This window comes from Populus trichocarpa, chromosome 14 (genome assembly GCF_000002775.5).
Source record: "Populus trichocarpa isolate Nisqually-1 chromosome 14, P.trichocarpa_v4.1, whole genome shotgun sequence".
Lineage (NCBI taxonomy): Eukaryota > Viridiplantae > Streptophyta > Magnoliopsida > Malpighiales > Salicaceae > Populus > Populus trichocarpa.
Genome location: NC_037298.2, coordinates 7918172 through 7940902, shown reverse-complemented (window position 1 = coordinate 7940902; position 22731 = coordinate 7918172). Strand labels below are relative to the sequence as shown.

Genomic DNA, 22731 nt, shown 5'->3' with positions numbered 1-22731 from the left:
GGTAGCATTGATGTTAAGGTCTAATTAAAAAAATAGTTACAATTATTTTTTAAAATATTTTTCATTCTGAAGTATATTAAAATAATATATTTTTTTTAAAAACAATTATTATTAAAATCAGCGTCTCAAAATAATTCAAAATATATATAAAAAATATTTTTTTATAAAATTTTTTTTAAAAAAAAAACACGAGTTGACCAACATTTCCAAACGCTCTCTAAATATCTCAAATTAACAATTACCTTTCATATGCAATTTTGATTTTATGATGGAAAATTTAGAAAACAAAACAGAAATTAATACAAATCCTAAACAAATTTAATCATGCTTAAGATTCTCCAACAAAAAGAAAGAATATATGCTTACTAATTTCTCACAATTTGACCTCACTAAAACTTTCAATGATTAGAAAGATTTTCAAACTCTTTTTCTACAAGATGATAAATGCATTAACTTGAAAAATATGTGCTTTGTTTGTTTGACAATGATATACATGATCATTCAAGCCCTCGTATACTTAAGGTCTGAACATGAAAATGATCATACAAATACTTGGTGGTACATCTAATGTTCTGAACATGAAGATGACCCATCACCCTGAATGATGATAAAATCCAGCCAAATTAAAGCTTTCATCCGTTTCGAGACGAACTACATTCCCATACACTTGGCACCAAAAAGATTTCATCATTAACCATGCAACACAGCCAAAGGTAATAAATACACAGCTGAAATTAGTTAACTACACTTTCATGATCACTACGTTGAAGCATTAACGCAACAACTTCCAGTCGCTATGCTCCACTTACCCAAGTGCAGGGGGCAAGAAAACTCATTGAGATTACAGTGCATCAGGGCGGGTTCCAAGGGGCAGAGGCTACTTTTCCGAAATGATCCCGAGCATTTTTAATCCGTTCATTTATGGCATTAGCATGGGATTGCAACTTGGAAAGATCAAGGTTCTTAATCCCCATCTTTGCCTTGGTTAAAGCAAGTTCTTCCTGTAGCTCAGTAATCTTCTTTTCAATATCGTTCCTCTTCTCTTCCAGCTTTCTTTTCTCATCAGTATGCACTCGTAATTTCCCTTCAGCATCTTTGGATTCATTTAGTACCTCCCCTTGCCCATCTTTAATTGAAAGCAATTCATTCAACCTACCACGTGGCACAGTGATATCAAATCCATGCTTCTCCAAGTCAAGAAGACTTTCCAATGTGCTCTCTAATATGCTTCTACAATCATCAAACTGAAGTGAGGTTATCTTATCAAACAAACTAGCAAATGTTACCATAATACCAATGGCTGATCCTTCACGATACTCTTCTTTACATTCAGTCAAAGGATGAAAATGCAGTTTTTGCGGGATGGCTCGGAATACTTCCATAGATTCAATCGTGTTCCAAACTGGAGACCTCTTTACAAAAGGTACAGACTGATTTTCCACCAGAGTGTCATTGCCTTTTGCATCGATTGTACAAGATTCCACTGCTACAGCTTGTTTTTCTCTAGCCTCACTCCCTCCACTTGCAGCCCTACCAGTAGATGATCCTGAACAGGAAATATATAATAAGCAAAATTACAAGAGGGATCATTTAAATGTTTTGACTTACTTAGTTCTCCAAGACTTGTTGAAGCATGCACTCCCCCAAACCAGGTTGATAGAGGTTGATCATCGTCAGCTACATTCTTCGATGCAGCAGCAACAGCTGCATCAACTTCCCTTGACATGAAATCTGTCTTGGAAACTTCACTGGTTCTCTCTCTTGAAGAATTTTGAGAAACTGCATAATTCCAATCAGGCTTTAGTAATGGATACATATATTCAAATCCGTGTGTAGCTTTCCATGCTTCCCGTTTTTCTTATGGTAAAGACTAAAGAGTGCGTGAGAGAGAGGCAGGACCAAGAGAAAAGGAAAAGTATCTTCTCATGCTATCAACTTTCTGGAGAAATATCTCCCACATGATGAACTAACCAGTATCCCATGATTTGCTTATATACATTCACTTCATTTTTCTAGACAAGAGGTTGTATCAAACAAGAGAACCAATACTTCAGTGTCCCTTCTCCTAGGAAAGATTTCAGGAACCAATGCTATTATTCAGTTGAACAAACATGGCAAAAGAAATGGAGAATCAGAAACTTAGAACTGGATTTGTTGTAGTGGCCATTTAAAAAATCAACAAGAGAATTTAATCTTTCTAAGACATCTATGACAAAACAGAAAATAAGTTTATCCACGACAGAAGTTAAAAGCATGCCATGCTATAAGCAAACCTAATGTTGCAGGATGACTAGGTGGCAACTCCTAAAATCAATATCTATGTCATCACAGTGAAAAGTAATGAAGTTATTGGTTTGCTTTAGTCACCCTTTTGATGACAGCTAAAGCTGTTTGTCTAATACTTGCACAGTAGTTTCATTTGGCACTTTTTCTTTCCCAGTGGTATCCTCATTATATGGCTCATTGCATTCTGGGTATTGGTTGATAAATCCGAAACCTCCTTTTTCTTAGCTTAAACTTCCACAACAGATGTTCCTTGCAGGAAGGCATAGAATAACTCAGGTTTAAAGCCCTCCATACCTTTAGGTTCCATCCTTGCCTGTGTCAGCCACTCAACTTCATTAGTTGTAAGGTCTTTCACAACCACTTGTACAACTTCATCAGCAATGTCCCCAGAGCCAAGGTCCTCCCGACCTGCATGTTATATGGCATATCTCTGTATCTTTAAAAAATTATTACAAAATGACCAGCCAAAAGTTGTGGTTTAAAGCATTTACATACTAGTCACCGAAGCCTTTGAGTTTATAGTTAATTTGCACGGCCTTCCCCTCTTTCTTCTTTGACTGCTTCCTACATGTTCCTGCACCAAAAAGAGCAGTAAAGAACATTGTGATAACCTCCTATACAAGTAATCATAATTAGGAACCCTTAAACACTATTTTATGTTCCACGCCTTTGCACATTTTAATGGCAATGAAATGAAAAACCGCATGTACCCTTGGCTCCCCTGAAAATTGGAACCAACTTTCATGACCAACACCAATGAAATGGCTGTGCACTGTGATTTCTTCAAAACTTTGGTCAATGGCAGGATGCCAAAATAGGAACACCAATCACTTGTGCAACCACTCAAACAAACTACACTGAAGAGTATCACTTTTTTCTATCCAATAACAGAATATCACTTCTATCCAGCATGTCAAAGTGACAAGCAAGTTACCTTTAGGAAGAGAGAGCCTGCAACCTAGTATAACATTCCAAAATATGGCAACACTTTTAAAGGACCAGCTAATGTTAATGTCTGAAACTGTAATCTGAAACTGTAATTTCACGGAAACTTCAAAACTAAATTCCATTAATCACAACCATTACAAGCATTATTGCAGATGAATTAGTATCATAAATTCCAAAACATTAACTGTTTTATCCTGTCACCAGTCTACCATCTCTTTCTCATAATTAGATGTTCTCATACCTATCAAATTATCTTGGCAGTTTTCCTAAGCTTTTAAGCGCAGCACCACCACCCCCAAACCCCAGCTCAACAGAAAAGGAAACCTCTTGCTTACCAAGTTCTTGTCTTTTGCTGAATCATTCAAACTCTTCTTCTGATCCCTCAGAAGCTTCAGTGTTTCCTTGTCATCCTGATAAATGCCCTCTGTAGCTTTTAATCCCATGATGAAAGGGACTTCAATTTCTTTTGTTTTAAAGTCAATCTCACTAATGCCTTGGACAGCAACGTCCACTGCATTGCCATCCTTCACTGAAAATCACTCAATATAAGAGATCCTGTGAATAAAAGAAATAAGCAATGTAACAGGCATTAACAAGTAAAGAAACATATACCTGCTGCTGAAGCATTTGGACTTCTAAATGGCGATTTGGTGACTCTCCCTATCCTTGTTATAATTTCCACTTTCTGGCAGTCCAATTCAAGTACTTTCAGTTGCTTAGTCTTCTGCATCTATAACAGGCAATGCCAATCAGCAAAAGGAAAAAAAAAACAGAAAAAATTATGGTAGAATAAGGTTCTCACAGAAAGACTGGCAGAACAAACAAAAGCGAGCATAGAAAGGTGACCGTCAATGCCAACAAGAAAGCTAAACTTAATTTATTTTAAAACAACTAGGCTCAATTATTGCCTAATCCATTGAGCAATATTTCATTTTTGCTTGTGACAAAAACAAGTAAAAAGATTTATTTGATCTTCCAAGTGCATTTGAGCTACTTTGAGCTACTGCTAGTTTCATAAATGTTCTGCATGCAATACCACTTGTAAAGCTCTTTCGTAGCGTGCAAGACAAGTTTGTGGCTGAGAGACTGGAAGAGAGACTGCAAGTAAGACTTTCAATATAACAGTGTCTCATGGACCCACCATACTCCCAAAATGCCAATCAAGGTTGGCATAAATCATATGTCGATATCTGAATATTTCACTGGATCACCGGCAGGGTGTGCAGACCATCCCAAAAAAATGCTTCTATTAGAAGTATAGAGTGTAAAAAATCAATGAAGGATTCAAATGACGAAATTCAACTCACAGTTGCCTTTCCTGCAGAAGAATTCTCGGTTTTGTTAGAAGGCTGAGCATCAACAAGTTTTTCTATGCATCTTGTTCTTTTACCTCCTGTTTTTGAAGAGGTAAAACCGCAAAGCATTTCATTACTTGACATTTCAATTGGGATATTCCTAGACTGCAGTGCTGAAACTGATAATGGGGCCTCAGTAGCATCTATTTCAATTAGCATACTGGAAGGGTTTGAACGCATGCCACTACAATTAAAAAGTGTTGGCTTTGGCTTCTTCGCTGATTTTTCACCCAAATGAGTTGATTGCTCTGGCATATTTCTTATGCTAGTGGAAACTGTTTTCTCTTTGGTCTTATCTTCGGAAGCACTTGAGCTTTTGTGTAGTTCTGCCACATCAGGGTTTTTATTGTTGTTGGTGCTACCAAACTGTCCTCGACTATCAGAAAGAATTCTAACTTCCTGAACAAAAAACAGAGAAGTTAAGCTACAAAAAGATGACGGGAATTATCTGCCATGTTTTTAGCTTCCTTGCTTCATTTCATACAATCCTGTCAAACTTTAGAAAATAAATGCATCAAACTATTGCACCAAAAGAAAACACAGCCCAAATGATCACCTAAGCTCCTCAGCCACTGCCCATTTACATGTCAAGGAAAGTAAGGTAAGACATGTTGCATTCCCTATGCTAAACTAGTCAATTAATTATGCATTCTAAATACTTCCTCATGCAAAATGCAAAACATGTGAAGTTGCTTATAAGAGAAGTGCAGGTAAATACATGTGTCTGTGTGAGCTGGCATACATGAGAGATAAAACTGTACATTGTAAGATGACATATGAAGCAATACAAAAGTGAATCAGATTCATGCCAGCACACTTCCTACACCTTGGTCAACAGCTCAATTTTTAATTGTTTTCCCTTCTTTTTTCTCCCATATGGACCAAATTAATCTTAAACTGATTGACCATAAAGACCATAGATGTCCTATGTTGATCACTTCATGTTCCAATAAAACCACTCTATATAAAGAGTGAGCTTTAGCTTAATTGACACAATGAGGAAAAGCTGAACCTAATAACTCACACCGTCGGGAATGAATCTTTCCACCCATAGGAACAGATCTAGATGTATAACCACCACCATATTTAACAACAGCCCCTTGCTACTAAGCAGAACACAAACTTACATAATAACCCAAATGAATACTATACCTTTTTACTAATCCATTTTCCATCAACCCATTCCATATGAGGCCTTATCTTCGATTGACTAAGTTCCCTGTCCTCATTTCCCTGCTTAAAAAAGACATTGTATCTCCTCCCAGCAAGAAGTTTTGTAATTACTCCAGATCTCCAACCACTTCCATAGTGTGCATCTACCCTTTCCAGCAACTCATAATTTCTGTCTGCATGAGGAGGAGTGGGCCGAATGTGAAGGGAATCTACAATTGTTTTCATTGTTCCGGCCTCATCACTATTCCATGAGCTTTGACACTTTACCAAGAAAGTTCTATCCTCATTTTCCTTGACGACAACTGCAGGTAACCAAATATCACGTACATTATCTTTTTCAAGGTTCACTTCTACTTCAGTTCCTGAGCTAAAAACCGACCCTGTTGCTTGCTTTAAAAATAAAATTGAGAAATAAAATCACTGATATGATAAACAAGTAAAACAAAAGGCATATACATATATATATATATAGAAAGAACAAAATGTCAGTATTGATTTTAGAGATGATCATGGATGATGAATTCACAAATTAATACAGGATGAATTAAAATCCAAAGCTGGGGCATTGACAGATAACGAAAGTTGAAATTCAATAACCGTATTCAGGTTAGACAGAGCTGGAGCACTAAGAAAGTATCGAGCAGGTACTGCATGTCATTTCCAGAACTTAACATAACACAAGCTGTCATACACTATAGGCATGCAAATAGTGGGAGATTGTTTGTTAACTTACCAAAAGATAAGGAATTGATTATGCTAAGCAGATGCACAGAGAAAGAAATAGCAGCTAAAATAAATGACTCAAAGTGATCCTTTCACTCGTGCATGTAGGACCACAAAAAAAATTATCGGCGTCCAAATCTCCGAAACACAACATGCAATTGAGCCATTCAATTTCTACTAAGATTTCGAAAACACCCACAGTTAGATATATTTAAGACTATTGATAGAACATGCAACACAATTTCATAAACATCTAAACAATATCAATACACAATCAATCAAACACCAAAAAATAATAAAAAAGCGAACATCGAAAGCTCCAGTTTCAAGAAAATGAGAAATACCTGCTGCATTTCGGGTCGGACCCATTTGCCATCAACCCAATCCAAGTGAATCCTTAAATCTTTGGCATCAAAATCAAGAACATCAGGAGGGTTATCAAAATAAACCATATATCTTGCCCCCCTATCAAGAACCTTCTTTACAACACCAGACCACCAGCCATATCTAAGACTTGCATCAATGGCTTCGTTTTCTTGAAAAACCCCGCCATTTTTAAGCGAATCTTGAGGAGGCAAAGGCCTAATGAGTTGAGGGTCGACTTGTTCTAACAAAGGAGCAGGCCCGTCTTCAGTAACCAAAGTTTTGTACTGAACAATCGCTTTCCTTTTCTTCTCCGAGGCTGATTGTGGTTGTGATGGTGTTGGGAAATCTAAAATGGTAGCTAAATACCATGCACCCCTAAAACCTTCCTGCTCACTGCTTACTTCTACTTCCTCGCCCTTGTTGAAGAACACCGTGCTGGTCTGGTTTTGCTGATGAGGGTTTTGTTGGGGTTGGGGATTCGAATCTAAGCCTGCCATATTTTTTTTTTCATTTTGTGTACTGAAAAGAAGAAAACCCTAGGCCGAGGGGTTTTGTTGTTTTGGGTGCCTTTCACGGTCAAATGCTGTTAAGCCAAGTGGCAAGCAGCAAGTGGATGGATAATTTTTAGTGGTGTTTTGGCGGGATTGCGCGGTCTTTGTGCCTGTGTTCTGTTGTGCTGGGTGGGAAATGTGCAGTTTTTGGGTATGTTTTTTTTTTTTTTTTTTTTTTTTTTTTGCTGTAAAATAGATTTTTTAAAAAAGTGAATTCTGAAAAAAGTAAATTTCAAAAAAGTATTTTTCAAAATTTAGTAGTGTAATGAAAAATAAGTTGAAAAATATTTTCTAGTGTTTGGTTATGTCATGAAAAATGAGCTGGAAAATAACTTATTAATGTTTATTTTTCTCAAGTTTATTAAAATAATAAGGAACAAATCTTAGAAATTAAAAAGTTGAATGAGAATGAAATTGAAAAAAAATATAATTTCATAAATTATCTCAAATAAAATAAATAATAATCAAAATAATAGAGATGAGATCTAAAAAATTAAAAAAAATAAAAGGTGAAGAAATTAAAATAATAATAATTAAGATTTCATAAATTATTTCAAATAAAATAAGTAACAATCAAAAGAATGAGGACCAAATTTGATAGATAAAAAATTTCAATAAAAAAATAATAAGGAAAAAGCAAATAGCAATTATAAAAATAAGGATCAAAATTAATATAAAAATTAAATTTTAAGAGATGGAATTGAAAAATAAATATTCAAAACAAATTATATATAGCAATTAAAAGTTTGAGGATCAAATTTGATATAATCAGCAAATAATGATATTTCTAAATTTTTCACAACTTCCGGAAAGTGTTTTCCGCCCAAATTTTCCTTTGACTGGAAAGTGTTTTCCGTTGACCAACTTTTCTAATGGCAAACAAACACAGGAAAGTTTAGAAAGTGGTTTCCCGGAAACCACTTTCCGGAAAACAAACACAGCCAAAAGGAAAAACACTTTCCTGGAAACCAAACCAAATTTTTCTTTGACTGGAAAGTGTTTTCCGTTGACCAACTTTCCTAATGGCAAACAAATACAGGAAAGTTTGGAAAATAGTTTTCCGGAAAGTGAATTCCGGGAAACAAACATGGTCTTAGCTCGAAACTATATTTTTTTCCCATGCAGCTGGTCGAATATTTTTCTTTTTAACCTTAAACAAATTATAAAGCCATTGAGAAGTAAAACATTTGATGCATGCCGGCCAAAACACTTTTAAGAAACATGAATATACCCTGTTGCATGATATATTTTTTTAAAAAAAAAATTTGCAATATTAATATATTGAATAAATTAAAATGATTAATCTATAAAATTCACAATTTAAAATATGAGATGAAGTTAAAATTATGAAACCTATGCCGAAAAAAATTATGTGTTTACTTAATGTTAATTTTTTTTAAAATATTTAATAGTACATATAATTCTCAATTTATTTTATTAAATATATACATTAAATTTATAATTTATAATTAAAACTTTTTTTCTACTAAAACTATATCAATAATGCTTACACGCTTTTTTTTAATGTTTTAAAGAATTTTGATTTAATTTGCAAAATAGAATTTAGTTATATTTTTATGACCAAAAAAACAAAAAAAAAACAGTGAAAACAAAAAATATATTTGATGAAAGAAACACATAAATAAAGAGAAGTATATAAAAATAAATTTGTCTTTTGAGCAATTTTAGAGTGAATTTTTGTGAGGAAATACAAAGACGACGTGCCTTTGAAAACAATATCTTTTATTTTTTTATTTCTAAAATATCATTATAAAAAACTCTTAATTCTAAAATTATCAAATTATAACTATTATCATAGTTTTAAAACATTCATTAATTCAAATGATTATGCAATTTCAATTATTAATAGATCTACTAAAATTTCGATGGAATTTCCTCTGTAATTAAACCGTACCAAGTTATCAACAACTTCAAACACACATCAAATCAACATCACAATCATGTCTCACTATCTTGGACTTCACTACACATAAACACAACTCAAAGTTACAATATGTGTAAAATTAAATGATGTATAAATAAATCAAACACCTAAAATGGAATTATCATTAGAAATTCATCTAATAATCATAGTTCCAATACTCTTCATAAAAGTAACTAGAACAATCCAAGTTATTAATATGTATAATTCTTACGTGTCTAAAAGAAGTCGTAAACATGTAATAACCTAGCGAGAGTTAATCAAAAGTATTATAACTTCCGAGGAATTAATATTACTTACATGTCCTTGTACATTACAAAAGGACTACTAATTACATGTCCATTAATTCAAGTTCTAAATATCTATCATTCTGCATGCGGCTATAGAAAACTTGAAATTGATTTATCACACATTATAAATTTAACTATATCATGAAACATACAATCAATAAAATAATTTTAATGATACAATTTAATCTTAATTCATCATTTTCAATCCATTTTTTTTTTATGATTGTATCAAAACATCATAATAAATCATATGTCCCAGTCATCATCAACCTAATCACACTAGACCATTCTCGGCATGATCTTTTATTTCCAAGTGTTTAGCTTCACTGCCTATTATTGGGCTCTGGCCCCACCACCAGGTAACTAGTTTTCTCTTACTCATTTCCAAGCACTAGTTCTGTTACTGAATAATTGATTCTTCCGCCTATTACTAGTTATTAGTCTCATTACCAGGAAGCTAGTCCTTTTACCCATTACTAGGCACTAGTCACTAGTCACGTTACTAATAAGTTAGTTCCTCCACTCATTGTCGGATACTAGTCCTATTATCGGGAAGTTAGTTCAAATCACATCAATACTAGTTTAGAAAACAAGGCACGTTAAATGAAATTACAGTCATTTGTCTTAGTACTAAAGTATCAAGGTGGTATGCACCTACATGTTGTTTGTGCTCTAGATATACTTCCATGTTGTTATACAATACATCTTTTGTATTAACAAGTATACCATATCACTTTTCATCCAATGCTCATTCCATATAGTATCATCTAAGTTGATTTATTTTAACTTAATCCTCATTTACCATTTAACTTATATTGAAATTTCATTTAAACTTTTCATTCAATCTACATTCTCGATCTAATTAATAGTTGAAACTTCTTATAATTCATACACACATGTATACTCTAGTATACTCAAGTTTCATTTTTATAACTTCTACCATTCAAGTCTTACTTTAAGAACATCGTTCCTTATTTTAATCCTAACCAAAGTTATAGAATTCAATTTGGGGTGTAGCTTATCTCTTCCGGAAGCTAAGGTACAAAGCTACAAATTTACATAAGAGAAGAAAACTCAGTTATGCCATTAACGCACCCAAAACTACCCATTATAGTCACCTATTAAATCGGTCTAGCAACATTCAATTCAACCCCTTCTCAATTTTTAACCCATGCCTGAAGTTTTATAACTCAATATTAAAAAAAAAAGTATGTCCCGTTTAAAAGTTAACATCCCTAGCTACAACTTTCCTGAAGAGACTTATCCAAAATTTTATCACTTTCAAGTTATAATCTCCTCTATAAAGTAGGTGATGAGACTGCCTAGATTTCAAACTACGGATTTAACAAGCCAATAAGTATTTTCATTCATCCTCTCACCATTTAAAGTAAACATTGTCATTCCATATATCTTACAACACCACTAAAACACAACATCTTAAAAACCAACTAATCCAATTTACATTTTACCTGATATAGCCAAAACTCTTCCAAGTAAAAACTTACTCGTTATACCAATTCACATATAAGTAAACCACATATAAGTAAACTTCTCACTTTGTCCAAAATACTTATAAGGATAAAATTCATAATTAATTAAATGAATTGAGTTCAAACCCTTTTTTATCTTAGCCTTGGCCGAAACTTTCATCAGGAGAATACATGTTCTCTTTCAACTTTCTCCATTATTTCTCTCCTATTTTCTCCTACTATAGTCCACATAACTCAATCTCAAAGAAAATCATATTTCCTTTAATTTCATTACAAACCCTAACTTAAAATTCTTTAATTTATCTAATAATCATCACAAATCAGCTTAAGTTTGCATAGTTGAATTATAGATACCTTACTTGCTAATAATCTAAGCTTTAAATGTCAACTAATCAAAATTTCCGAGCCCTTCCTTTTTTTCTTGCCAAACTATGACCTCTTTTTTTTTCCCATTCAATTTCTTTCCCAAGTCTCTTTTAGTGGGTGTTTATGTGTTTATTCCACTAAATCCTCATTAAAACTAGTATATCACATGAATTTACAAGAGAAATTGAAGGATTTAGCATGAACTCTCTAAAATTCCATTTTCTTTCATTCTCCTTTCCAGTCAACCACATGTACATGTGTGCGCGCGCACATATATATTTATACATCAATAATTTCATTAATTCCCACTATGTCCTCACTTTGTACCTTTTTAATTGTTGAGTAATATTTTTCTCCATAACACATTTTAATATTGACTTTTAGTTGACTACACTAATTTTTTTCAATTTACATCCCAATACCTTTCTTTCCTCACCTTACTTTCATTTAAGTTTTATTTGTATTTATGTGTTTTTTAATTTTTAGCCATTTTTTCGTATTCTATTTTTAAAAAATTGATACACAAACAATTTATTCCTGGTCTCGAAATCAAACAACATATCTTTCATTCAAATGTTCAATTTACTTATTTTACATCATTTGTTTTTAATTTCCTCATTCATTTCATAAGATTTCTAATTTAAATCGAGGTTCACATCATATGTTGGAAGGGTCAACCCGTGTCCATATAAGTATAAAAATAATTATTATCATAGTTTTAAAACCTGACTCGATGGTCAACCGAGACAAGATCAGAGTGACAAGATAGGAGGGTTAACCTTGGTTAACCCAAGTTGACGTATGGATAAAAACAATTATCATCAAAGTTTTAAAATCTAACTCGGGACTCAACTAGAGACAAAGTTCAGGTCACGGGTCAGGAGGGTCATCTCGATTGACCTAAATTTTTTAAAAAATAATCAAAACAATCTTGTTTTGACCAATTTATTTTTCAAAAAAGTCTATGGGTTTTGACCATGTTTTCTATCCGGGTGGACCTGAGTGTTTGACAAAGTCAAGTCGAGTCAATTCTTCTTTTATTTTTTTCTTAAACTTAGATCAATCCAAGCCCCGGTTCTGGGTCAACCTGTTTGGCCAGTTTTGATTTTATAATTATGTTTATTATAATATTATTAATTTCAACATTTAATACAAACTAAAGAAAAAAATAATATCTAATTATTTTTTAAAATATTTAAGTTTGATAATAATACATATTAAAAGTAAAATATATTTTTAAAAATATTTTATCATGTTTTGTCTACCATAACCAAATAGAATAGAGAAACAATTAATTTATCTTGTACATCATTGTCAAATACAATTTTTTTTTATATTTTTTTGTTTTTTTTTTATAGCAACCAAATAAAGAGAACATTAGCAAATTATCAATGCAATGTTTGAAATTGCATTTCAAATGATATTTCATGAAAATTTGAATTTTTATTTATTTTAAATTTTATATATATATATATTTAAATTGTTTTGCTGTAATAATTTCAAAAGTAATTTTTAAAAACTAAAAAAATATTATTTTAATATATTTTTAAATAAAAAATAATTTAAAATAAAACCACAGATTGCTAATTACCAGGCGGGTGAGCCCGGAGCAAAGCAAGGCAGACAGGCAGGCTGGTAAGGAATTCCCAAAACAATCAATCCAATCCCCTTCGCCTCAAAAAAACACAAAAATCATGGCATCTTTGGCGTCAACGGCGCTGCCCAAAATCCTACCTTCTTGTCCGAAAATCCCATCAATCATTTCGCGTCCATGCCCACCCCAATCCTTAACCACTAAACAACGCATACCACTTGTTGGAATTGGAAGAAGGATCTTCCAAAAAACTGCCATTAAAGCGACAGCGCCCACTGGTTCCTCATCTCCAGGACTGCACTCGGCCCAGCAATTCGAGCTCAACCCTCAAAACGTAGACCTTGTTCTAGAGGAGGTTCGGCCTTACTTGATTTCTGATGGTGGAAACGTCGATGTTGTGTCTGTTGAAGATGGTGTTATCACTCTCAAACTCCAAGGTCATTTCTTCTTCACCCGAATCCAATTTTTCTTGACTTTTTTATATATATATATATAGATACATACATACATGATGGGTTTGCTTACCCAATTTGAATGAATAACAGGAGCATGTGGGAACTGTGCTAGCTCAGAAACCACCATGAAAATGGGAATTGAAAGAGTTCTTAAAGAAAAATTTGGAGATGCTGTTCAAGATATTCGCCAATTATCTTTCGAAGAACCAAAGGAGACAACCGTTGAGGCAAGTCCCATCTTGCAATACCCTTTCTTTATTTTTAGTTTTTTGTGTTGAATTTGTTTGATTATTGTAATAGTAATTTAATTCTGGCTGTTGTGGAAATGTAGGCAGTAAATGATCATCTGGATATACTGAGACCAGCTATTAAAAACTTTGGGGGGAGCGTGGAAGTGCTATCTGTTGAGAATGGGGGATGCCGTGTTGAGTACACGGGACCTGAGTCTATTGGTTCAGGAATCAAAGCAGCCATCAAGGAGAAGTTTCCAGACATTGTGGATGTTGTTTTTGTTGGCTAGATCCGCAAGGATCTATATCAGAAATCCAGTTTGCTGACTCACCATGTAGAAATACATGGAAGACTGCTGCACTCTAATCTATAGTTAAGCTTAGATGCAGCCCTTGTCTCTTGTAACCCCCCCCCCCCCCCCCCCTCTTTTTCCATGTCTTCTATTATCCTTCTGATGTGAACACGGGTATACTTTTTCGAAGAATCAGCGAATAAAAGCAGAGCTACTATTCCTGGACCTTCTCTGGCGTGCCATCAAAAAACAAACTGAGCTAAAAAATGAATATAAATTACCGCTGGACATGGCTAACCTGCTTGTATTCCTTCTTCTGTTCATCTAACATTCGCCATATGTTGGTCTTTTATTTCATTATGCACTATTGATTAAGTTCAAATTTGTGGTTCCCTGTGTTTGTAAATGATGCATGGTTTTCTATTAAGTGTTAGTATTTGTTTTATCCCTCTATTTCCCTTTGCTAAATATTTCCACTTGCTAGACTCGTTGTTCTTTTGATATACTTGCAGAAGCGTCCTCTCGATACATCAACATGTCTTCTCTCTAAAAGAGAAAAATAAAATAAAATTTGTGCTCTGAAACTGCTCATCTCATTTAGCGTTTCTTGTTATTTCATAAACACTTTCAGTGCATAGCAGATTCCCTTTGTTCTTGAGTCGGTTTTCTCAAATTCTAGTTGAAATGGCCCCTGAGAAGACTTGCCAGGGGAAGTTATAAGAATTGCCTGACCAGAAATGGCCTGTAAACAAAGTAGCAAGTGGCTGTCCAAGTGATCAATCCCAGCATGCAAAGAACATTTACCTGTTTTCTTAAGCAATTGCAGGTTTTAGCTATTAATGGAATAGTTTAGTACCGTAAGAATTACCTGAACAAGGACGTCTATTGCTATGTTTGCTTGCGGGCAATACCAAAGGTGGAAGAACCTGAAAATTGGTACCAATCAGATCAATCAACACTTCTCCACATGCCTTCAATTTATGGATAGGATCACGGGATTATCTACGTTTTCAAATATTTAATTTTTTTTAGAAATTAAATACAAAATAAAGTGAAGCTAATGCATATCTTGGACTGGATGGGTTTTAAATTTTAACTAGTACTTACAAAGTTTGAACTCTAAATTTGATGTTTGTAATTATTTTGAGTGTCAAAAAAATAAATTTTAAATTGGTATATAAAAAAATAAGAGGCCAGTCTCTTTAATTTACAACACTAAAAATAATAATATTAAAACTAGTTGCTCTATAATATTTATCTATCCATCTCTATTTTTAGAGATATAGGAATAAAAAGAAAGAGATGGGGTAATATAAAAAATAAAATGAATAAAATTATATTTTTTTAAAATGTGTAAATTTCTCGTAAAATTTGGACTAGCCTCACTAAAAGTTGAATTCCATTGAATGTATTATCATTTTTAAGAGAAACTACTAATATTACTACTCAGCATGATTCTCTCTCTAAGGTATGTATTCCTAGTCTAGGGTTGCAGTCCAAAAAAAGATTAGTTAAAATTTATTTATTTTTATTTAAAATTATTTTTTATATATTTTTCAATCGTTTTGATATGTTAATATTAAAAATAAATTTTTTAAATAAAAAAATATTATTTTAATATATTTTTAAATAAAAAATACTTTAAAAAACAATTATAATCATCTAAAATACAATTATAATCATTTTTCAGAATAAAAACTTCGGCATTGACAAGTGAATTGCGACCTCTGCTCAAATTTAAAGCTTATTTCACACTCCCAAGCCAAAATGCATATTCTGCCCTTCAAGAGTTATTCCTTGTTCCCTAGCCCTATTATTAATTTCTTTTTTCTCTAAAATTTATTTCACCTTCACTCCTAAAATTCAAGGTTTTCCACCTTATTTATGGTTGAGAAAATAATGCTCTACCTACCTACCACTTTGTTTTAATTGATTAAAGATTTTATTATTATAGCTAAACCCTAAGGTCCCTAAGGAGTAAGGAGAGCTCCTCTTAGGAAACTTGAGCAGCAATTGGAGCTGAGAGCCCGAGACTTGTCTCTCTCTCACGTGCGGTCGGGTCTCCCTTCAAAGAGTTCAAGACTTTTTGGCAAACTCGCCCCTCTCTCTTCATTTCAAAAGAAAGAAGGGGAAAATAAAAACAGGGGTGGTGAAGAAAGACGATAATGGCGGCGATGGTGATTTTTCAGGCCCTTGTTAAATTTCGTCTTCAACAGCAAATAGGTATCATGGGCTTCTTTTTTTCTTCTTTCAGCAGCGGCAGCGGGCATAACAAGGTATGGTTTAAAGACAAGGATGATGCTTTAGCATCCTTCAGGCTCATGCTTCTTAGGAAACCTCTGCCTTGTATAGTCGAATTTAGTAAATTGTTTTCATCAATTGTTAGAATGGGACATTATGAGACCGTGGTTTATTTGTCCAAAGAAATAGAATTTCTAGGAATCGAACAGGATATACATAGTTTAAGTATATTGATTAATTGCTTCTGCCATTTACATCGCGTTGATTTTGGGTTGTCTGTTTTGAGCAAAATCCTTAAGCTTGGGTTGGAACCTAGTATTGTAACCTTTACTACCTTATTGAATGGGCTTTGTATGGAGGGAAAAATGGATCAAGTTATGATGTTGTATGACGATATGCTGGTGAGAGGTCTTCAACCCAATGTATATACTTATAATGTGATAATCAACAGTCTTTCTAAAAGTGGGAAAGCCAATGAGGCGCTTGGGTTTCTTAAGCAAATGGAAAAGGTAGGTTGTGTGCCAAATGTTGTTAATTACAGTACACTGATTGATGGGTATTGCTTGCGAGGGCAAATGGATGAAGCTAGAAGCGTATTTGATTTAATGGTGAGTAAGGGCTGCACGCCTAATGTTTATACTTACACTAGTTTGATGAATGGATACTGTAAGATCGAAAGGATTGAGGAGGCAGTGCAACTTCTTGATGAAACGTTGAGAAAAGGTTTAGTTCCTGACATAGTTACTTTTACTACTATCATAAGTGGCTTGTGTCGAGCAGGGAGACCTTTGGCTGCACAACAGCTTTTCAGGTACATCTGTGCACATGGCCACACGCCAAATATAATGACTTACGGAGTGTTGCTTGATGGCCTGTGCAAACATGGGAATCTTGAAGAGGCATTTGCTCTATTTCAAGAGATGCAAAGGAGCACTGTGAAACCTAACTTGGTAATCTACACCATCCTCATTGATAGTTTGTGCAAGTGTGGGAAGATTAAGGATGGAAAGGAATTGTTTTCTAGACTAATTGACGAAGGATTGAAGCCTAATGTTTATACATACACTGCATTAGTTGGTGCACTTTGCAAAGAAGGACTAATAATTGAAGCACACAAGCTTTTTAGAAAAATGGAAGAGGATGGATGTACACCTGACAAATGCGCCTATAATGTCATTATCCAAGGATTTCTCCAACACAAGGATCCATCAATGGCAAGGCAACTTGTGGAAGAAATGGTCAATCGGGGATTCTCTGCAGATGCTGCCACCAGAGCCTTGCTGAATGATTTTCCCACTAACGACATTCCTGCTCTAAAAACTTTAATAGGGTTTTGTGAGGATCATTGAGGTGTTAAATCTGAAGTAAGCTTTCAATATTCCATGCTTCTTTGATTGTCGTGGCAAATTAAAAGTAGATTCTATTACTGTTGCAACTTTTATACATCTGGTTTAACATTGGGGGCATTTCCAGTGTTGGCATTCACATCCATTTGTGCTATATAGAGTTGCACGTCCATAATCTATTGTTTGTGTGTGCATGTAAATGCTTCTCTACCTTTATCTTCCCCCTCCCTTTTCTAAATTTAAAAATCTGTTCAATAGTAAAATTTCCAAGTCTTATGATGCCTGAAACATCTACTGAGGTTTGATCATGTGGTGTAAGCTGTGGTGCCGTTGCTTTATGAGTATCCTAGTCCCTACTTCATTTAGTTGATCTTGGTGATATAGGTGATATCTTTTCGGCATCATTCCAAAATTATAAGTTGCATGTTTCGTTCTCAACTAGTTGAGTGCTTTAAATAACCTTTTGGTAATTTGGAGGAAAAAAAGCAACAGTCTTTAATAGGAATTCGCTAGCCTTATTCGATTTCTGATTCATGGGTTGCAGTTGAAGTATCAAAACAAGCATCATATTTTAGTGCCTGAATGAGGGAGACATAGTCTCTGGCACTAGTTACTATCTGAATGAATGTTTCCACCACCCTTCTGATTATACAGGTAGGATGGTGCCCAGATAGAAATATAGCACTGAATTACTGTTGAAAGAATGAATGATCTGAATTACAGCACTGGTAGAAATATAGCAGTGATAGTATGGTGCCTAATAGATACATAGCACTGAATTATACAGTTTTTTTTTCTTGAAGAATGAATGAACGAACTGAATTAATGAAAGAAACTGCAGAGCTACTGGTTTACATTCTGTGCTGTGACAGAAAAAAAGCTCAAAAAACAATCACTAAAGCAACCACCAAAATTTCAAACGAAACTAAAAAAGGTAGGGCTATGGAAATAACTGCTGGACATGGTTTGCCTGCTTACTTTCCTGCTTCTATTCATCTAACATTCACTATACAAGTTCATTATGCACTATTAATCAATTTCAAATTTGTGTTTCTTTTTTTTGTGTATAATTTTCTGATCAATGTTTGTACTAGTTTTATTCCATCTATTTCCATTTGCTAATCCACTTTCCACATGTAGACCTTTTCTTTTCTTTTGATACACTTGCATAAGTGTTTATGGATACTTCAACGTTTTCCATTTTAAAGAGGAAAGGAAAAAAAAATTATTCTACTCTGAAACAGCTCCTCATTTAGCTCTTGTTATTTCGTAATCACTTTCAGTATGTAACAGATTCCCTTTATTCTTGAGTAGGTTGTTTCAATTCTAGTTCCTGTTGCGGAAGAAATTCCGACCATCTCTAAGCAGACTTGTTGGGAGGAGTTATCATTGATCTCAACCAGCGTGATAAACTGATCAGAAATGGTGTGTAAACAAAGTAGCAAGTGGTTGTCCAAGTGACTAAACCCTGCATAAAATGAATATGGCGTTTAGTTTCTTGAGCAATCATGGGTTTAGCTATTTATTGTGCTGATTGGTATCATATTGAATTACCTGACCAAGGATCTCAATGTTTGCTTGTGGGTAATACCAAAGGTGGAACAACCTGCAATGAGATCAATAAGCACGTACATATGCCTTTCAATTGTTGTAGTTGATGTTTTATTGCGAGATAGGGTGGCCTTACTTCATTATGGGAATTTCAGCTAGCGGACAGCAGAGGCCTATGATGGAAGCCAGGGTGAATCCAATCCATGTTCTGTCCAGGTAAAACCATATCAATTCTGCTAATGCAAATAATATGTAAGCCTCGATGTTGTCTGCTATTCCAGCTCTATACATTTCAGCACTCAATTCGATGAATAGCAACAGTGCTCTGTGTTAAACAACATGTTGGGAGATGTAAGACAACATGTCTTTCTTTCTTGTATACATACAATTTTTTTTTTCTTTTTATTGTGTTACAAGTATAAGAAATTAACTGGGAGGTACTTACACTAACGCAATTGCTGTTTTCTCTGGGCTTCCTTCTGGAACCTTCGAAGGTGCCCTCTGATCCAAGAACAGTTGCAGCAACCCAACAGAGCAGTAAAACAATCCAAGCAAGGGAGGAACCTACAGCATCAATAATGCAGAAGAAGTAAAACTGAAATAATCTGGGTGGTACTATTCATGGACCAGGAAACAACAAAAGTACCAGACATTACCCAAATGTTTGTGTGAAGAGGACCGATGTCGATTGACCCATTTTGGTATACCACGAGATTCACTCTTGAGTGAAGTCCATCGATGAGGGGACCTAAGAAGAACCCTGAACCGAAAAGCGAGAGGGAAATGGACGGCAAAGTGCTTCTTAGACTACTTGTGCTTCGCTTTCTTAAACTGCTATGAGGTTTAGATACAAGATGTTTTGTATTGGAATTGCGAGGGCAACTGTGAAGAAAGCATGGAGAGCTCCTCAAAGCAATGAGGCCTTGCATGTTTTCCTTGGGCCTTCCCGTTTGCCAGCAGGGAAAAATATCAAATGATTTCTATATGCCATTCACTCTGAGCCACAAAATGGTTTGGAAAATTAGAGGATGTGGTTCTTTCATCCGGAAAAGATTAAAGAGGATACTGATGTCAAGTCAATAGATGTTTTCTTTAGTTATTTTTTCAAGTAATATTAGTTATGAAATTTCAAATAAATAAAAATAAAACAACGATAGATTGTCATATTTCGTCAGATGTTTTGAACTCCATTGAAATTAGTGAAGTCATGATGTTGTAAAAGAATGCTAATATAATCAAAGAGAATTTTAGTTATATGTGCAAGATATCCGCCTTCCATTGCTTCAACATTTTCGTCGAATTCTTATTCCTGTATGTACACTGCTCTATTCTCACTCTCATTTGTAGGCTCAAAGGAAGGAAAAACAAGAAGATAAGGTAGATAATTGTTATATGCTACCAACCGCACGTCCAGAGTGGAGGATGCGTGGAATGTATAAATCAGTGGCGTCGCTGATTTAATTGCATAGTAAATTTAACAAATATTAGTTTTTATGTACATGTTTTATGCTGCAGGTCTGATCATTTTTTTTTAACATAACAAAATTATAAAAGCTATGGAGAAATATTTGGCATCATTATTAATCTTGACTCGGTGAATTAATTTTGAAATTTTCTAATCCGATTCATTGTTTAACTTGATTTTAAAATTAAATCATGTAAAAGTTGTCTTAATATAACTCAGTCAACTTAACCGGTTCAAAAACAACCCGATTGACTGTTAAAAAATATTCGAGAATAAAATTGAGAAAAAACAAGATGAAATTAACATGAAAAAAAACTTTTGACCTAATTCTTTACCTAGCATGAGTTTAAAATTAAAAGTGTGAGTTTTCCAAACATGATTCAATTGATTTGGCCGGTCCAAAAGATAATCCAAACAACTGTTAAAAGATAAAAAAAAAAAGTGAAGTTGAAATAAAAAGAAGGGGTAAATTAAAAAGAAAAAGAAACAGCTTCACTGTTCATATGAATATTGAAGCTCCACAAATATTTCCATCTTATTTTAGTAAAAGTAATTAGATAGGTAGCCCACACTACACCGCAGGCTAGATAAAAAAAAAATGTTCAAACATTTTTAGTGTGTTTTAAAAAGAAAAAAAAATTCATGAATCAGGTTATAGACCCAACTGGTTCCATAAATTGGTTTCATTTAAATATATGATGAAAAAAATGCAACAACAACAAATTGACCGAATTTAAATAAAAAGGCGATCATGATGACATGCACAAAAAGAAAGCTTGCTAAAAGAAAACAAATTATGAAACTCAATTCTTAAACAATCCAAAGATGAACGATAAAATTAAAAATAAATAAAAGGATAAAAAAGCAATTTGAGCCAACCCAAGATAGTATGTTAAACCCATGACCCAATTCGTGAGGCTGTGATAATCCTATAGAAAGTAAATAAAAAAATTATGATGTTCAATTCTCAACAATTTAAATGTATAACAAAATAAAATAAAAATCAATTAACAAAAGAGACAAAATAAACACACCTTAACAAACTTAGGTGAGTCTGTCAAACCTTACAAACAAGATAACCTAATAAAATGCAAAATAGAAAAAAATATGAAGCCCAATTATCAAACTAACCCAATATTGAGGATGAAATCGAGAAAATATTAAACTTTAAAAAATGCTTAAGAAAAAGATCAAAGTCAACCCGGGCTAACACTTCAAACTTACTGCCTAACTCATGGGACCATGATAATCCCATAAAAAGAAAAAAAATCACGGAGCTCAATTTTCAACAAATCCAATGTTGAAGGATGTAATTGAAAAAAGCAATTTAAAAAAAGACTTAAATAAAAAAAAAAAGCAATCAAAAGAATAAAGATCAAATTTGGTACAAAAATAAAATGACAAAACATCTTTAATCTTTTAGCATCCTAGCACGGATCCCGATGAAAGTAGAGAGAAAAAAGGTTGTCAAAGTCTCCCCCGTGCCTTCATCAACATGTGTCGCACTATCAGCAAGAGCTTATCATTCTGCTAACGCAACAAAGAAAGCTAATGTTTCATCATTAGAGGAAGTCGCACGCATTGCTAAAGTGCAACAACTTTCTTCAAATGTTAGCGCATGCAATGCATATGTCAACCACTTTTTCACTGGCTGTTCACTCTAGTCCCCGACTTTGTTTTTAGTTTCAAATTTGATCCCTAAAGTTTTATTTTTTAGATCAATAAAAGTAAATTTAATTTTGCAAAATTGAGCATCAACCATGTGTTGGATTCCCCCTTACATCGCGGGATCCCCATATTTAAGCAACCAAAAAAATTGTTAAGACCAATCCTAAATAAACTCAACCTGAATTTTGATCAAATTGAAAAAAAAAAAATCAAGTGACCAAAAGGAAAAAAAAAAAGTCTGGATCTTTCCCTTGTCAGTGTAATTTAGTCTCTGGTTTTTTCAAGAAAAGGGGCTAAATGTTTTTATATTGTTCAAATTCGATCCATATAGCTTTAATTGTTTTAAATCAATAAAACTACATATCATTTTGCCAAATTGAGTATCAATTGAGAGTCAA

General features: G+C 33.8%; 4 protein-coding genes across 8 annotated transcripts; 2 read left to right on the top strand and 2 right to left on the bottom strand.

Annotated features, from left to right (window-relative positions):
• Positions 1-490: 490 nt before the first annotated feature.
• LOC7495203 (DUF724 domain-containing protein 2) lies at positions 491-7386 on the bottom strand. 4 transcript variants are annotated; one of them, XM_024585551.2, is made up of 9 exons: positions 6830-7386; positions 5742-6152; positions 4542-4988; positions 3847-3958; positions 3570-3763; positions 2782-2860; positions 2581-2694; positions 1609-1779; positions 491-1546 (listed from the first exon to the last, which is right to left on the bottom strand). In XM_024585551.2, exons 1-9 carry the CDS (start codon positions 7346-7348, stop codon positions 852-854), a joined length of 2742 nt encoding a protein of 913 aa, XP_024441319.2. In that variant the 5' UTR covers positions 7349-7386; the 3' UTR covers positions 491-851. The 4 variants fall into 4 exon arrangements, with proteins under 4 accessions (XP_024441319.2, XP_002320282.3, XP_024441321.2 ...); XM_002320246.4 differs by having other exon boundaries at positions 3847-3964; positions 6830-7385; XM_024585553.2 differs by having other exon boundaries at positions 3847-3964; positions 5742-6064; positions 6830-7000.
• Positions 7387-13074: 5688 nt separating this feature from the next.
• Positions 13075-14507, top strand: LOC7495202 (nifU-like protein 1, chloroplastic). Its single transcript, XM_052446960.1, has 3 exons — positions 13075-13521; positions 13630-13770; positions 13875-14507. Exons 1-3 carry the CDS (start codon positions 13185-13187, stop codon positions 14057-14059), a joined length of 663 nt encoding a protein of 220 aa, XP_052302920.1. The 5' UTR covers positions 13075-13184; the 3' UTR covers positions 14060-14507.
• Positions 14508-15860: 1353 nt separating this feature from the next.
• Positions 15861-20463, top strand: LOC7455414 (putative pentatricopeptide repeat-containing protein At1g12700, mitochondrial). 2 transcript variants are annotated; one of them, XM_024585556.2, is made up of 3 exons: positions 15861-17667; positions 18964-19416; positions 19695-20463. In XM_024585556.2, the coding sequence occupies exon 1, from the start codon at positions 16228-16230 to the stop codon at positions 17650-17652; it is 1425 nt and encodes a 474-aa protein (XP_024441324.1). In that variant the 5' UTR covers positions 15861-16227; the 3' UTR covers positions 17653-17667; positions 18964-19416; positions 19695-20463. The 2 variants fall into 2 exon arrangements, with proteins under 2 accessions (XP_024441324.1, XP_002320961.3); XM_002320925.4 differs by having other exon boundaries at positions 18964-19551.
• Positions 18777-20129, bottom strand: LOC7455413 (uncharacterized). The gene is made up of 5 exons (XM_002320245.4): positions 19857-20129; positions 19646-19764; positions 19337-19525; positions 19204-19255; positions 18777-19117 (listed from the first exon to the last, which is right to left on the bottom strand). Exons 1-5 carry the CDS (start codon positions 20127-20129, stop codon positions 19010-19012), a joined length of 741 nt encoding a protein of 246 aa, XP_002320281.1. The 3' UTR covers positions 18777-19009.
• Positions 20464-22731: the final 2268 nt, after the last annotated feature.

Excerpts from the sequence above, each read along its gene's own strand:
- LOC7495203 (XM_002320246.4), bottom strand. The coding sequence starts at position 7,348 with ATGGCAGGCTTAGATTCGAATCCCCAACCCCAACAAAACCCTCATCAG. Across the intron at positions 3,965-4,541 it reads CTTCTGCAGGAAAGGCAACT|ATGCAGAAGACTAAGCAACT; the intron begins GTGAGTTGAATT and ends TGCCTGTTATAG. Across the intron at positions 3,764-3,846 it reads TCCAAATGCTTCAGCAGCAG|TGAAGGATGGCAATGCAGTG; the intron begins GTATATGTTTCT and ends AGTGATTTTCAG.
- LOC7495202 (XM_052446960.1), top strand. The coding sequence starts at position 13,185 with ATGGCATCTTTGGCGTCAACGGCGCTGCCCAAAATCCTACCTTCTTGT. Across the intron at positions 13,522-13,629 it reads TATCACTCTCAAACTCCAAG|GAGCATGTGGGAACTGTGCT; the intron begins GTCATTTCTTCT and ends AATGAATAACAG. Across the intron at positions 13,771-13,874 it reads GGAGACAACCGTTGAGGCAA|TAAATGATCATCTGGATATA; the intron begins GTCCCATCTTGC and ends AAATGTAGGCAG.
- LOC7455413 (XM_002320245.4), bottom strand. The coding sequence starts at position 20,129 with ATGCAAGGCCTCATTGCTTTGAGGAGCTCTCCATGCTTTCTTCACAGT. Across the intron at positions 19,256-19,336 it reads GCTGAAATTCCCATAATGAA|GTTGTTCCACCTTTGGTATT; the intron begins GTAAGGCCACCC and ends ATCTCATTGCAG. Across the intron at positions 19,118-19,203 it reads ACATTGAGATCCTTGGTCAG|GGTTTAGTCACTTGGACAAC; the intron begins GTAATTCAATAT and ends CATTTTATGCAG.
- LOC7455414 (XM_024585556.2), top strand. The coding sequence starts at position 16,228 with ATGGCGGCGATGGTGATTTTTCAGGCCCTTGTTAAATTTCGTCTTCAA.